This window comes from Bison bison, unplaced genomic scaffold (genome assembly GCF_000754665.1).
Source record: "Bison bison bison isolate TAMUID 2011002044 unplaced genomic scaffold, Bison_UMD1.0 scf7180017864270, whole genome shotgun sequence".
NCBI classification, from domain to species: Eukaryota; Metazoa; Chordata; class Mammalia; order Artiodactyla; family Bovidae; genus Bison; species Bison bison.
The window spans coordinates 10,751,622-10,767,846 of NW_011494842.1; the positions used below are offsets into that span (position 1 = coordinate 10,751,622).

At 40.5% G+C, this 16,225-nt stretch overlaps 1 protein-coding gene across 1 annotated transcript in view; it reads left to right on the forward strand.

The window, feature by feature from the left end:
- DNAH8 (dynein, axonemal, heavy chain 8) overlaps positions 1-16,225 on the forward strand; it is a 324,670-nt gene that overhangs the window by 81,848 nt on the left and 226,597 nt on the right. The window contains exons 22-25 of the mRNA XM_010848693.1: positions 3,986-4,104; positions 6,874-6,980; positions 12,799-12,874; positions 14,248-14,440. Coding sequence (XP_010846995.1) covers positions 3,986-4,104; positions 6,874-6,980; positions 12,799-12,874; positions 14,248-14,440 — 495 coding nt within the window. The remainder of the gene's footprint in view (positions 1-3,985; positions 4,105-6,873; positions 6,981-12,798; positions 12,875-14,247; positions 14,441-16,225) is intronic.

Sequence of the window (16,225 nt, forward strand, 5' to 3'; positions counted from 1 at the left end):
CTGCTTTATTGACTATGCCAAAGCCTTTGACTGTGTGGATCACAATAAACTGTGGAAAATTCTGAAAGAGATGGGAATACCAGAACACCTGATCTGCCTCTTGAGAAATTTGTATGCAGGTCAGGAGGCAAAAGTTAGAACTGGACATGGAACAACAGACTGGTTCCAAATAGGAAAAGGAGTACGTCAAGGCTGTGTATTGTCACCCTGCTTATTTAATTTATATGCAGAGTACATTATGAGAAACGCTGGACTGGAAGAAACACAAGCTGGAATCAAGATTGCCGGGAGAAATATCAATAACCTCAGATATGCAGATGACACCACCCTTATGGCAGAAAGTGAAGAGGAACTCAAAAGCCTCTTGATGAAAGTGGAGAGTGGAAAAGTTGGCTTAAAGCTCAACATTCAGAAAACAAAGATCATGGCATCTGGTCCCATCACTTCATGGGAAATAGATGGGGAAACAGTGGAAATAGTGTCAGACTTTATTTTTCGGGGCTCCAAAATCACTGCAGATGGTGAATGCAGCCATGAAATTAAAAGACGCTTACTCCTTGGAAGGAAACTTATGACCAACCTAGATAGCATATTCAAAAGCAGATCATTACTTTTCCAACAAAAGTTCGTCTAGTCAAGGCTATGGTTTTTCCTGTGGTCATGTATGGATGTGAGAGTTGGACTGTGAAGAAGGCTGAGCGCCGAAGAATTGATGCTTTTGAACTGTGGTGTTGGAGAAGACTCTTGAGTGTCCCTTGGACTGCAAGGAGATCCAACCACTCCATTCTGAAGGAGATCAGCCCTGGGATTTCTTTGGAAGGAATGATGCTAAAGCTGAAACTCCAGTACTTTGGCCACCTCATGCGAAGAGTTGACTCATTGGAAAAGACTCTGATGCTGGGAAGAATTGGGGCCAGGAGGAGAAGGGGACGACAGAGGATGAGATGGCTGGATGGCATCACTGACTCGATGGACGTGAGTCTGGGTGAATTCCGGGAGTTGGTGATGGACAGGGAGGCTTGGCGTGCTGCGATTCACGGGGTCGCAAAGAATCGGACACGACTGAGTGACTGAACTGAACTGAATGCATATATATGGAATTTAGAAAGAAGGTAATGATAACCCTGTATGTGAAACAGCAAAAGAGACACAGATGTATTGAACAGTGTTTTGGACTCTGGGAGAGGGCGAGGGTGGGATGATATGGGAGAATGGCATTGAAACATATTAAATATCAAATGTGAAACAAACAAAAAAAAAGAAATAACTCACAAAGACCCCCCCCTCCAAAATTTAAAAATTATCTCTATAATGTCCTTTTCAGGCTCTTCTATTCAAAAATGTTCTCCTGAATATAGAGAGGGCCCACACAATAGAAATTAATTAATGGGTTTGTGCTGTGCCTACAAAATCAGCAGTTTTTTGAGACCTAGTCAATGGAAAGTTAAGAACTGTAAGTTAAAGACAGGTGGACAGGTAGAGGAGAAAGCCATGTGCAGGCAAATATCCCTTTCCAGTAATAAGGGAAAACGTAGGTGAAAATGCACATTTTCATTAAGTAAAAACTTCAATTTAATTCAGTGAACAAATTGTTTAATATATAAAATACATTTTGCTTTCCTAAATGTATAAGACCTGTAAGAAGTGCTGAAAATAATATATTCACTGAGGGGATTTTAGGTAATAAATATAGATAATTTGTAGTTTTAATTTGAAGGGAAAACCATTGTGTGTGTGTGTGAAAGTGTTAGTGGCTCAGTTGTGTCTGACTCTTTGCGACCCCACAGACTAGCCTGCCAGGCTCCTTTGTTCATGGAATTCTCCAGGTAAGAATACTGGAGTTGGTTGCTATTCCCTTCATCAGGGGATCTTCCTGACCCAGAGATCAGACAAACCATTATTTTTAGTTAAAAGTTGTTAATATTTTTCCATGTTCACTTTACTGCTGCTGCTGCTGCTAAGTTGCTTCAGTCGTGTCCGACTTTGTGCGACCCCATAGACGGCAGCCCACCAGGCTCCCCCGTCCCTGGGATTCTCTAGGTAAGAACACTGGAGTGAGCCGCCATTTCCTTCTCCAATGCGTGAAAGGGAAAAGTGAAAGTGAAGTCACTCAGTCGTGTCCGACTCTTAGCAACCCCATGGACTGCAGCCTACCAGGCTCCGCCGTCCATAGGATTTTCCAGGCAAGAGTACTGGAGTGGGGTGCCATTGCCTTCTCCATCACTTACTGCTAGAAATGTTAAATGTGTTTCTTTAAGAGTTATAGCCAGTTATGATCCACATGCAAGATTCTGCACCAAAGTTCCTAAATGTGAGAAGTTTTTGCGAGGGATAAATTTGAAACTATTGGAAGAAAGCTTTGCTTTTTTGGGGAAACACAGGGGCTCATCCCACCGATGAAGCAAAGTTGTTGGAAAAGTAGCATCAATATGCTAATCAAATTAACAAGTCTTTAGATTCATTAGGCGGGGCACAGGGAAGAGGGGAGTAGTTTACAGAACCCCTTCTCTAGTATTGGTATGGCATACCATAGAAAGAATTTTTAAGGGAAAGGAAATGAAAGAAGGGAAAATGTAAGTTAGGAGAGAAATTTTGGGGCTCAGAACATACCACCCTCAAATGTGCTACCGTGCATATTGAGTATTTTAAGCTAAAGGAATTTGAGAGGTGGTGGTACAGGAAAGTGAAAGTGTTAGTCACTCAGTTTTGTCTGACCCTTTGTGACCCTGTGGGCTTGAGTATTTTAAGCTAAAGGAATTTGAGAGGTGGTGGTACAGGAAAGTGAAAGTGTTAGTCACTCAGTTTTGTCTGACCCTTTGTGACCCTGTGGGCTTGAGTATTTTAAGCTAAAGGAATTTGAGAGGTGGTGGTACAGGAAAGTGAAAGTGTTAGTCACTCAGTTTTGTCTGACCCTTTGTGACCCTGTGGGCTTGAGTATTTTAAGCTAAAGGAATTTGAGAGGTGGTGGTACAGGAAAGTGAAAGTGTTAGTCACTCAGTTTTGTCTGACCCTTTGTGACCCTGTGGGCTTGAGTATTTTAAGCTAAAGGAATTTGAGAGGTGGTGGTACAGGAAAGTGAAAATGTTAGTCACTCAGTTTTGTCTGACCCTTTGTGACCCTGTGGACTGTAGCCCACCAGTCTCCTCTGTCCATGGAATTCTCCAGACAAGAACACTGGAGTGGGTTGCCATTTCCTACTGCAGGGAATCTTCCTGACCCAGGGCTTGAACCTGGGTCTCCTGCATTGCTGGCAGTTTTTTTACCATCTGAGCCACTCCAGGTGGTATGGGAAGGACTCTCCAACCTCTACTTTCTCCTCTCATCTGAGAGGCTTCCATGTACCCAGAGAGGAAAGGAGCATCTTTATTTTCAAAGATGGGAGGATGCTGAGAGGAATCAGAATGAATGGGCCTTGCTAAATCCCCACAGTTTACTACTTGTAGTCCTATCACATTTTTCCTATGATTTTCTACTCTTTATCGAACCTAGTGTGAAACCCCGCAAGTTTAATCACTTCTTTGGATCTTAATTTCCTTTTGAAATCTCTTGTGTCATGTAAAACTTATATTAAATAAATTTGTATGCTTTAAAAAAACAAACAAACAAAAACTCAGAGCTTAAATATCCACAGCATGTGTTCTTTCTCTTAGAGATTTTTCACTTAGTTTAAGTGGTTTTCATCAGAAGTATCAAAAACACAAACATATCAGCTTGTTAGGCTAGCAAAGTCAAAACTTAAACAGATATTTTAGAAAGCTAACATGTAGAGCCCTCTTTAAATGTTCCTTAATTCTAGATACTAAGAGTGTGTTTGAAGAGTGTACTTGATTTAAATTAAATTCAAGGGTGATTTCCCTAGGAACAAATTTTTAATTTTTAGATTAAGAATTTTTTAAAGAAGGAGCCTCCTAAGAAGGTTTGGTCATATAGAATAAACCGATTGCTAAGTATTAAATATTCTATTTTTATTTTATCTTTTCTATAGAGCTGAGAAAGCACGTTGTTTTTGGAAGTGAGGGAGAAGATGTTGAAAGTGCTGATTATGATGCTAATATTGTGCCTGAGGCTGATGTTAAAGATGATAAAGAAGATGAATTTAAGAAGGTATTATTGTGAAACAACCTCATGCAATTTCACAGAATTATGTTTCATAGGATTGCAGATAATCCCAAATGGTGTTTCCCTCCCCACCCCCACCCCCCAGGCAGTTCTGCAGCCAATCTGTGTGGATTTATAACAAAATCCAGAAAATATAATTTTCTATCCTACACTGTGGAATCTGACAAGCTACAGCAGTCCTTACAGCTTTCCCCCCAATATCATCTGCTTTTAATGTGATTCTGTCGATTACAGTTTATATTCTTATCGTCCCGATTGTGACTGACTATGTTTTCTTATGTAATAAATGTCACATCTGGGACCATAGTGCCAATCCATTTGACTCAGGACGGAGAACTTTGTTCTCAGTTACTGTTTTTAATGGAGTTACCTATATTGCAAGACCAGACTTTGATTCACCTGGGGTCCAGGGATCTGCATATTTTAAAAGCACTGTGGATATCCTGTGGACTCCCCTGCAGGAGAAACCCCAGGTGGGCAGAGCTTCACAGTACACTGAGATGTGTTGAGAATGGAAATTGAGGAGACAGGGGGATTCTTCATCCTTCTTAGGCCTTCTGGCTGTTCATCAGCTCTGAATGCCCCTGCCACATTTGTACTAATTCCTGATTTCTCCTGCTGCCATCAGTTTTCTTTTTCTTAATATTTATTTATTTCACTTGGTCGGGTCTTACTTGTGTCACCTGGGATTTTCATCGTGGTGCACAGACTCTCTAGTTGTGGTAAGAGGATTCTAGAGCTCTTGGGCTCAGTAGTTGTGGTAAGCAGGCTTAGTTGCTCTGCAGCTTATGGGATCTTTGTTCCCCAACCACAGATCAAACCCGTGTCCCCTGCATTGGAAGGCAGATTTTTAACCACTAGACCACCAGGGAAGTCCCTCGTTAATTTTTTTTAACCCTCCATACCCATCTTTTCATTCTTTTTCCATTTTACTTGCTTTTATACCCTCTAACCCACACAAGTGGTGCTTGCGGTAAAGCATCTGCCTGCAATGCAAGAGACATGGGTTTGATCCCTGTGTTGGGAAGATTCCTCTGGAGGAGGAAGTGGCAACCCACTCCAGTATTCTTGCCTGGAAAATTCCATGGACAGGGGAGCCCAGTGGGCTATAGACCATAGGGTTTCAAGAGTTGGACACAACTGATACAGATACACTGCTACTGCTAAGTCACTTCAGCTGCGTCCGACTCTGTGCGACCCCATAGACGGCAGCCCACCAGGCTCCCCCGTCCCTGGGATTCTCCAGGCAAGAACACTGGAGTGGGTTGCCATTTCCTTCTCCAATGCATGAAAGTGAAAAGTGAAAGTGAAGTCGCTCAGTCGTGTCTGACCCTCAGCAACCCCATGGACTGCAGCCTTCCAGGCTCCTCTGTCCATGGGATTTTCCAGGCAAGAGTGCTGGAGTGGGGCGCCATTGCCTTCTCCAATACAGATACACACAAACACACCCCACACTCCAACATAGTTTTGGAAATAAACAGCACACGTGTTTCATTTTCACCTTCTGATTCAAGGATGGTATAACTGTTTGACTGGGAAACACTTTCCTGGTGAGTCTAGATTTTAGCTGTGGATTGCTTCTCAGCGCCAGACACTAGGCAGCCACTACTGGTCAGTGGGAGGCGGCTGGAGAGTCCTTCACTCCCACCTGCATTCCCTGTGACACTGGCTGGGGTCCTTAGAGCAAGACTGAGTACCATACTGAGTACCATCAGAGCCTCTGGAGCTGTAGGATCACTTGGAGCTGCATCAGGCGGGCACCTCCTCAACAACCTCTGCCTCTCACATCCATCTTCCTCATCGCTTCCACAGTGGTCTAACGTAAACATCTCACGATATCCTGCCTGCACTGTGGCCTGGTGCTTGACCAACCCTGATCATATTCCTCTTTGTTAACACCTGACAGGCCTCCCTTCTGAACCAGCTCAACCTAACTGGCCTACCCAGTCTCAGAGCGGGGCAGGGCATAGGGTGGACAGGAACAGTGTGGCCAGAGCCTGGCCATGGGTGTGGGACTCACTGTGAAGCTAGGCGTGGTACCTGACACCTGCTCAGGGTCAATATTTATTCTGTGCTCTGACCAATAAGTATGGCTACTACTTCACTGGAGGGAAGGTAGGGCTGACAGAGAGGGGCAAACCATGGTGCCAAGACGGTGGAAGTTTCATCCCATACATTTGGGTATCATATTTTTTTAAAATGCAGCTTTATTATTATTATTATTATTTGACTGCATGGTGTGGCACGTGGGATCCCAGTTCCCTGACCAGGCATTGAACCTGCGCCCCCTGCCGTGGAAGCACGAAGTCCCCACCCCTGGACTGCCAGTGAAGTCCTTATGCATTTTAAAACATATTTATTCACCAAACTGAGACTTCTGCGGTTGGAGACTAAAAATAATATTCTGTGTCCACACGTCTAAGCATTGAGAAGTACATACCCCTAAATGCTTCAGTTTTGTTGAGTGAATTTTTGAGTATTGAGCAAACCAGGATTATTTTCAATTAGCTGTTTTTGAATTTTGCTTCGGAGTAACACCTTCTAATTTGCTGCAGTGTTTATGAAAGCACATTTTTCATATATTCTTGTTTTAAAAAATAAAAGAGTAATATAGTGTTGAATTTATTTCTATAATATAATCGAAATTGTAAAGTTTATTATTTTCACCTTTTGCATGTCACTTCTAATATTATATTATTGCTTTGGGGGTGTTAGATTTTTTTGTACCAAATTTAATATGATTTCTCATTATAGGAATGTAAAGAGGTCTACGCTTTTTTCTCTCATCAATTACTAGACAGTCTTCAAAAAGCTACACGGTTATCTTTGGACACAATGAAAAGAAGAATATTTGTTGCCAGGCAAGTGGAAAATATGTCTGGTAATACTATCACAGCACAATGCTAAAGCATTTTTAAAAGTTATAAAATTTAAAACATGGCACTTATGAAAATACTGTATAAAAACAAGTGTGTAACATTATAAAAACAGTAATGAATGAACAACCATATTCCTAGCAACCAGCCCAAGAGCAAAGAACACTGAACTCTACAGTCCCCTTACTGGTCCCTTCTCTGCTCACGCAGAGGTAGCCACTGTTTGGAACTTGATTTTATCATTGTCTTGTTTTGCTTTTTTTTTTTAACGGTTTACCCCATTTTTGTATTGTTTAATTTTGTGTGTATTTGAACTGTGTTCAGTATTGTTTTTGAGATGTATTTATGCTGATATAATTTATTTTCACTTCTATTTAGCCGGAGCGTACACAGTCTGTTTTATCAGTTCTACTGGTGGTAATCGTTTGGAGTGTTTGCAGTTTGGGCTGCTGTGAACGCTCTTGTAACCTATCTCATGCTGCATCTGCTGAGGGGGATGGCTGGGCCCTGGGGTGTGTGCACTCCTCACTTTACCAGGCAGTGCCTAGCATTCTTGCTCCTTGGAAGGAAAGCTATGACAAACCTAGACAGCATATTAAAAGGCAGAGACATCACTTTGCTAGCAAAGGTCTGCATAGACAAAGCTGTGGTTTTACTAGTAGTCATGTATGGATGTGAGAGTTGGACCATAAAGAAGGCTGAGTGCCAGAGAATTGATGCTTTTGAATTGTGGTGCTAGAGAAGATTCTTGAGAGTCCTTTGGACAGCACGGAGATCAACACCAGTCAATGCTAAAGGAAATCAACCCTGAGTATTTACTAGGACTGATGCTGAAGCTGAAGCTCCAATACTTTGGCCACCTGATGCAAAGGGCCAACTCATTGGAAAAGACCCTGATGCTGGGAAAGATTGAAGGCAAAAGGAGAAGGGACAGCGGAGGGTGGGCTGATTAGATAGCATCACCAACTCAGTGGACATGCATTTGAGCTAACTCTGGGAGATAGTGGAGGACAGAGGAGCCTGGCGTGCTACAGTCCATGGTGTTGCAAAGAATCGGGCACAACTTAGCAACTGAACAACAGCAGCAACGAGTCTAGCAGGAATGTGCCCATGGTTCCTCATCGCACACAGTTGATTTTGCTCAATTAAAAAATCGTTGCCAGTGTGTATAGGTGTAAAGTGGCATCTCACTGGGATTTAAACGATCACTTTCCTGGTTACTGATGAGGTTAAACATACTTTTATGTTCATGAGCCATTTGTGCTTTCTTTTTAAAAAAATTTCTTTCCTTCTTTTTCCTTTCCTTCCCTTCCCTTCCCTTTTCTATTTCCTTCTTTCCCTTCTCCCTCCTTCCCAACCTCCTTCCTTCCGTCTGTTTTACTATGTGATTGGATTTATTCATGGATGGTCTCAATATATTACTTTGTTGGTATCATAGCAGATATCTTCTCTCCTTGTGCCTTTTTGTTCTATTTATGATATTCTTTGTTGAGTTTAAATTCAGATTTATCAATCTTTTCCTTAGTGATTTGTGATTTCTATGCCTTTTAAAGGAAAATTTTCTCTACTGCATCATGTCTTCTGAAAGTTTTAAAGTTTTATCTTTTACAATTAGGGGTTTAATCCACATGGTATTTATTTTTGTGTTTAGTGTAAAGTAGGAGACTAGTATTTCTTTCCCGTATAGTTAATTAGTTAAAAAAGAAAATTAATTTTTCTTTTGGGATAGTTATTTAAATTACATTGAATCTATAGGTAAATTTGGAGGGAATTAGCATCCTTACTACACTGAGTCTTCCTTTCAGAATCATGGATTACCTCTCCATTTATTTTTCATTTTTAAAATATTTCTCAATAAAGTTTTTTTAATTTTCTGTGTAAAAGTCTTATACATTTTAAAGTTAAATAATAAAATAAAATTTTTAAAAAAGTCTTGTACATTTTTGCTAGGTTTATTCCTTGGTTATTCATTGCTGAATTTTAATTAAGTTGCACTATTCAGATCTCCCACTGTGATTGTGAAGTTGTCAATTTTTCCTTCTGTTTTGGTCAGTTCTCTTTTTATATCTTTTAAGGCTATGTGGCTAGGTACATGCAACATCATATAGTTAAGTCTGCTACAACACTGTATTTTTTTTTTTTTTTTGATGAGCCTTTCTATCCATATTAATCCTGATTTCTCATTCTTTTTGGTCTGTCATTAATTTTACTTTCCCAGATTTTTTGGTATATCTTTTTCTATCCCTTCATTTTTTTTTTCTGTAAAGTTTTGCCTCTTAAAAGGATTATATACCTGATTATTTTTATTTAATCTGATTATCTCTGCCATTTAATGGATTTTAATTGACGTACATTTTTGGATTTTTTTGATATAGTTACAGTTAATTTATGACATTTTATTTTGTAGTTTCTTACTATCCTTTTTCCTTGGTTCATTTATTATCTGTTATCCTTGGGATGGATAATTCCCCCTTTATATTCTCTTTCCTATACTTCAGTCCTTTAAGTAGTTACCTTCAGATTTAGAATACATATATCTATCTCTGGTTTTTAAAAAACACTGTCTATATTTTTTTCAGTTTTCTCATCTTATTTCTAACTACAAGGGGTTTGGCATGAACTTTATAATTTCTGTGTGGTGTTTTGCTTTTACCTATTTTTTGAACACTAGAAAATAGTATATTTACTGGACTATTTTATTAAAATGTCCAGGTTATTGTGTGTTTATTTTATACTGCTGGTTCCTCAGTAAGTGTGGGTGAGGTATAAACCCTCTTAGTCTTCATTTTAAGTCTGAACCAATTTGGCTATATAAAAAACTTTTGTTTTTCTCTCAGCACTTTGAACATATTTCTTCATTTTTTTCCTGATGTATATTGTTGCTGATGAGAAGTGTGCAGTGAGTCTAACTGAAAATTGTTTTTTTAGCCTTGATGTTCTGCAGCTTCCTTTCCCGGAGTGGATTTGTCTTTATTTAGTCATGCTTTATTCTCAGAGTATACTTTCTGTTTGATGACTTGCAGTGTTCTTTAATCCTGGAAAATCCTCAGCAATTTCCTCTTGAGTTATTGCTTCTGAGATAGTCTCTTCATTCTCTTGATATGTAACTCCTGTAGCTGAATGTTGAGTAGGTTGACCACATGATCTATTCTTCCACCTTGGAAACACTTTTGAGTGGAGAGGCACTATCTAGATGAAGATTCAGGGTGGACTTAAACCAGAACTGTTGCAGGCACTGTGGTTATTTGGCCATCTCAAATGCTGGGGCATGTCAGTCTGTCTTTCCTTCGCTGTCATATATTTCATCTTTTTTGTCTTTCTGGGCTACATCATTGTCAAGTATCTCTGTATCTAGCCTAAAGGTGGTCTCATCTACTGTATCTTAAATATTTCAATTGATATTTTTGTCCTTATCCTCTAGATACTGTATCATTCTTGCCTTTTTAGTTCAGCAATTTATTACTTTTTGGAAGATGGCTTCATTTATCTCTTTGAACATCCTCAATATATTTATATTTGAGTTTGTCATACTTCTATACATTAAACTTTATCTGGAGTGAGGTTTTGTTTCAATTATTGATGTCTTTAGTCCTCTTTCTTTACGTTAGACTCAGGCACGCGTATTGGAATTTATTTGTAGACTCTCCTTGAGCGAGAGTTTTTCTTTGGTTGTTTTTGTGTGTTTCTCCCTCCTTCCTTTCGTGTGTCTCTCTTGTCTCTACATGACCCTTGGCACCTTGAGTGCAGGTCTGGGTCGCATTTGTTCACAGTTACGTATCCTCTGAAGAGATGCTGGGGTGTGGTGGGTTCCACACATGGGCGGCTTGGCTTAGTGGCAAAATGAGGATGCTGTGGATTCACTCCTTTCACCTTAGGTGAGAACATCTTTTGGAAAAGCTGCAGCTGCAGGCAGGAGGTTGGCAAACGTCTTGTTATTTTGCCGGTCTTTACAAGTGGGGGAAGGTCGCTTCAGTGTCTGGTGTCTGGTAGCAAGCCTGGATGAGTCCCCTCTCACATGGACTACTCTAGCCTCCCACAGTCCACAGGGGCCGAGCCCCACCATCACTGCTCGTTTCCTGGCCAGAGCCCTGGCCAGGCTACTGCGTGTTTCTGATGCCAGCCTGATGCATGGTGATGCTAGCCTTCTGTTTGAGTATTTTCAGGTCCTTCATGGTCTATCCATGATTGTGACGTACTTGGCACAGGGAGGCGTTTTTGAAGTCTGAACTCAGAATTCCATGTTAATTTGAAACTGTACTTCTGTGATTTTTGAAGAGGCATACATGAGTATACTACCGCAGAATCCTCCCTTGTCTAAAACATCTCTCTTTCCCACACCCGTGAAGACTATTTGGTCAGCTTGGGTCATAGCCTCTTTCTCTCACACTCCACAAATACTGTTTCACTGGCTTATTTTGTTTCCATATTCAGATGTGAGTTCTGCTGCTAATCTGATTTTTCTTTTCTAAATAACAGTTTTTTGCTGCTTACAGATTTCCCCCATGTATTCTGGAAATTCACAGATAATGTGTTTTCCCCCCATTAATCCTGAGGCACACAGAGAAACTTTTCAAGGTGAAAAAAATAAGTCTATTCTTAAGATTTGAGAAGGGCTATGCTTAAATTTACTGTATGTAGGGTTTCCACAGTGGATCCCAGGCAGTAGAGCATCTCTGAGCTGAGTGACCCTCTGGGAGTTACTTAATCTCTCTCTGGCTTGGTTTCCTCATCTACAATAAGGAAATAATAATCATGGGATCTGTGTCAAGAGTTAATGTGAGCATGAAATACTTCAATTTATGGAAAAGTACTTGGAAAAGCACCTGTGGTACACTAAGTGGAGGATAAACTTATCTTTATTACCTTTTCCTTAAGTAATTTATGTCTCATATTTTGCATGGGAATGATTGGAGAATTCCTTAAGCTAATCCTCTAGTTTGTCAAATAAGTCACTGAAGGATCTAGTATGCTGTCCATTGCTTCTGTTAGTTCAGCTGCTTGATTATACTTTATAAAACTCTTTCTTTTTCTCAGATTGTACCCTTTCAAATGCAGTCTACGCGTCTTGAATTTCACAGTGAGACTAAGAATTTGAGGTTTTTTCCTTTGTTTGCTCACTTCTAGTTCAAAGAGTTCCTTACCATAATATGTTTACCTGGGAACCACTGATCCTCCATTATGAATGGAGGTGTAGTTTTCCAGTAATGATAACATTTCTTTCTATGGAAAGTTTACACTTACTAAATTTCATCTGGGATGGGACAGAGATCAGACAGAGGGAGATAACCAAACTACTAATAATTTTCAGGCTGATGTGTGTCATTCATTAATTGCACTCCTGTGTCTGTATGTCTGTACTTCTGTCTGAGCATAATTGATACTACTGTAAAAATTACTTTTGGAAGGCTTTGACTTGAAACCTCCTGTTAATCTTGTACACACGCAGAATAAAGTATATGAAGGTATATGCTTTTTGTTGGTGATTTTCAGCACCTATTGTGGGACAGGGAAAAAGGAGTGCCTGAGGTGAACATGTTTAGGTGGTACTTCCTGAGAGAATGCAACATTAAAATATTAGAAATGGGTAAAAGACTAATATGTCATTTCAAAGAAGATTAAAACTTTTCTTAGTCTGTGAACTAGTTCATGAAATCTATGGTTCCATTGTAAATAATTGTCTCTTCAAGTAATTCAGCATTTTGAAAATTGTCCTTATTTTTCAGGGTTGAAAGTTGTAGCATAACCATGCTATTTATGAAATATTAGGTTAAGGTTTCTGAGTTAAATGTCCATCTTATTACAGCCCTTATGGACGAAAGCGGTCAGAAGATGTTATTTCTTTTTTAAAATCTGAAGTACATCTTGCGATTCCTAATGTGGTAAGTATTATGAAATATTCAAGTTAATACAGTGATATTTTGGTAATGTATTTAAGAAGTATAGAGACTTGCCTGGCTGTCCAGTAGTTAAGACTTTGCCTTTGAATGCAGGGGATATAGGTTTGATTCCTGGTTGGGGAGCTGAGATCCCACATGCCTTGTGGCCAAAAAAAACCCCAAAACAAACAGAAGCAATATTGTAACAAGTTCAGCAGAGACTTAAAAAGAAGTATAGCATTAGGACTGAACTTTGTTTAATCTCTTGGTCCTGTGTGCTTTTTGACTTCACCTCAGCATTTAACAATGGAAACCACTCCAGTACTCTTGCCTGAAAAATCCCATGGTCGGAGGAGCCTGGTAGGGTGCAGTCCATGGGGTCACGAAGAGTTGGACATGACTGAGTGACTTCACTTCCACTTTTCACTTTCACACATTGGAGAAGGAAATGGCAACCCACTCCAGTGTTCTTGCCTGGAGAATCCCAGGGATGGGGGAGCCTGGTAGGCTGCCGTCTATGGGATTGCACAGAGTCGGACACGACTGAAGCGACTTAGCAGCAGTAGCAGCAGCATTTAACAAAAATCAAAGTGTATCATTAATATCTATTATAAAAATGACTTCTGCAGAGCTCATGGTATATTGAAGGAGGGTATCAGAGTTAAGTGTCTGGTGGGCCATAATTAGCAAGTACCCTACAAATCATCTTCCTTTTTCTTACTTCAGACATTATCTAAATAAGACCATCTCAGAAGTCCAAATCTCTGTCCTGAGCACCCAGCTGTGAGGCAGTCCACGGCAGAATAGAAGGAAAGAAAGAACAAACCTGCGCCTTGAGTGCACGGGTCCCTTATGTTTTCTCAGGGCACTTTTCTCTACCACCACCCCTCCTGCTGCTTGTTGGCATGTGGAACACCAAGTCATCAGGATGACTGTGCTGTGTTCTGTGATGATCCAAGGGTTAAGGCCAGGCAGGAATGATCTATGGCTCACCTAACACCGCATGTACACAGTCTGGCCTCCTGGAGGACAGCTTCTATGCTTCTCTGGCACATTTGAAAGAACGGAAGTCAAGATCTTGGCAGTATAGGGTCTTCAGTTTCTCTGCTTCATGGACATGCCACACGTGCACATGCCTGCATCCAGCCACCCTCACAGGGAAAGGGTGGCAAGCACTGTGCTTGACCTTTCTGCCTGCAGGAATGGGTAGAGTGGGAAAGCTTGAAGATGGTTAAGTCTGCAGCCTACCTTCCTCTAATATCCCTCTCCTTGAAGCAGACTTCCACTGGGCCAGCGGAGGCTGGCTGATGATGACAATCAGAGGTGTGGATTTGTCTGTGCTGGGAGCACCTGGGACTCATTTCTTCTTTCCACAGGTAATGGTTCCTAGCTTGGATGACATTCAACAAGCCATTAACCGTATGATCCAGTTAACCCTGGAGGTCAGCAGAGGAGTAGCTCACTGGGGCCAGCAGTCCCGTCACATCAAGAGGGTCATTAGCAGTACCTCCCGTACGACTATGGACGTGGCCCATTCAAGCCCAGGAAAGCAACTGAAGAAGGAAGAAAGTAAGAATGTTAAATCTCAGATCAGTAGAGTCTCAGAATTATAACAGTAAATAAGTCTTTCTGATTTTTCCTGGATATTACAACATATCTTTTTAAAGTCAGTTTTATATGTTTGTTGGTTACATTTTGCATTAAAAAAACTAGTGTTCTCCATCTTCCATCTTAAACATTGCATGCAGACATTTCAGATTTTGGTCATGGATGAACAGGACATTTATCACGGTTCTACTATCATAGCCTCAGATTCAAAGTTAAAAATGAAAACAAACCTTAGAACTAATTCTATTTTCAGGCTAGTATTTGGTCTGATAAACTTAGTTTGCTAGAACATGGTGCTTAGGAAATCTGGTCATATGTGCTTTGTACATAAAGTTTATTTAAGCTGTTCCCTTAATTAAGGGTGTGATATGACACTGACCCCAAATTCCATGGATATTTTTGGATACTTTCTCTTGTATAGAAAGCCAAACTTTTTTTCTTTTTCTTTCTTGCTTTTATGCCACATTAAATTTTTATTTATTTTTGAGAAAAGTTGTACATATCTGAGGTATACAGCATGATGTTTTGATATATGTGTACTTTTGTGAAATGGTTGCCACAGTCAGAGTAAGTAACATATTCATCACCTCTCATAGTTTATCATTTATGTGTGTGTGTGTGTGTGTGTGTGTGGTGAGAACACCTGAGGTATACTTTCTTAGCAGACTTCAAGTACGCATTATTATTATACTATACATTACCAGTACATATACATTTCCAGAATTATTCATTATATTAATGAAAGTTTGTACCCCTTGATCAACATCTCCCCTTTTCTTCTACCCCCATCCCAAGTCAGTATCATTTATGGGTACTTCCGCCAGCTGTTGCTAGGCAGGAGTATCAGATTGAACCATTTTAAAAGAGAAGGTGGAAATCTCAAATTTTTCATGAAATCTCATGATTTTTTAATTGTTGCTGCTGCTGCTGCTGCTGCTAAGTCGCTTCAGTCGTGTCTGACTCTGTGCGACCCCAAAGACGGCAGCCCACCAGGCTCCCCTGTCCCTGGGATTCTCCAGGCAAGAACACTGGAGTAGGTTACTATTTCCTTCTCCAATGCATGAAAGTGAAAAGTGAAAGTGAAGTCGCTCAGTCGTGTCCGACCCTCAGCGACCCCATGGACTGCAGCCCACCAGGCTCCTCCATCCATGGGATTTTCCAGGCAAGAGTACTGGAGTGGGGTGCCATTGCCTTCTCCGTTTAATTGTTAACAACTGCTTTAACAAAAGTAGGGAACTGTCCGGGCCAAACAAAAGTATCCGTATGATCTGTACCTGATGAAGAATACTTGAGAATACTGACTTTTAATAAGAGATGTTTATTGTGGTGTTTAATACTGGTTGTGTAGGTTCTATATACTAGATGCTGAGCTGAAGACAAGCATATGTTGTATCATTTAGTCCTCTCAAGTATTTCTATGAAGTTTAAATAATTAGCTTAAGGCATTTGGGTAATAAATGTAGTTGTTGTTGCGTTTAGTTGCTAAGTCTTGTCTGACTCTTTGTAACCCCATGGACTGTATGTAGCCCACCAGGCTCCTCTGTCCATGGGATTTTCCAGGCAAGAATACTGGAGTGGGTTGCCATTTCCTTCTCTAGGGGATCTTTCTGACCCAGGGGTCAAACCCCCGTTCCTTGCACTGGCAGCAGATTCTTTACTGCTGAGTCACAAGGGAAGCCCCAATAAATGTCCTGCCTCTCCTTTAACCACAAGGCTGTTCTATGGGATAGCAATTTCAACTCTTTT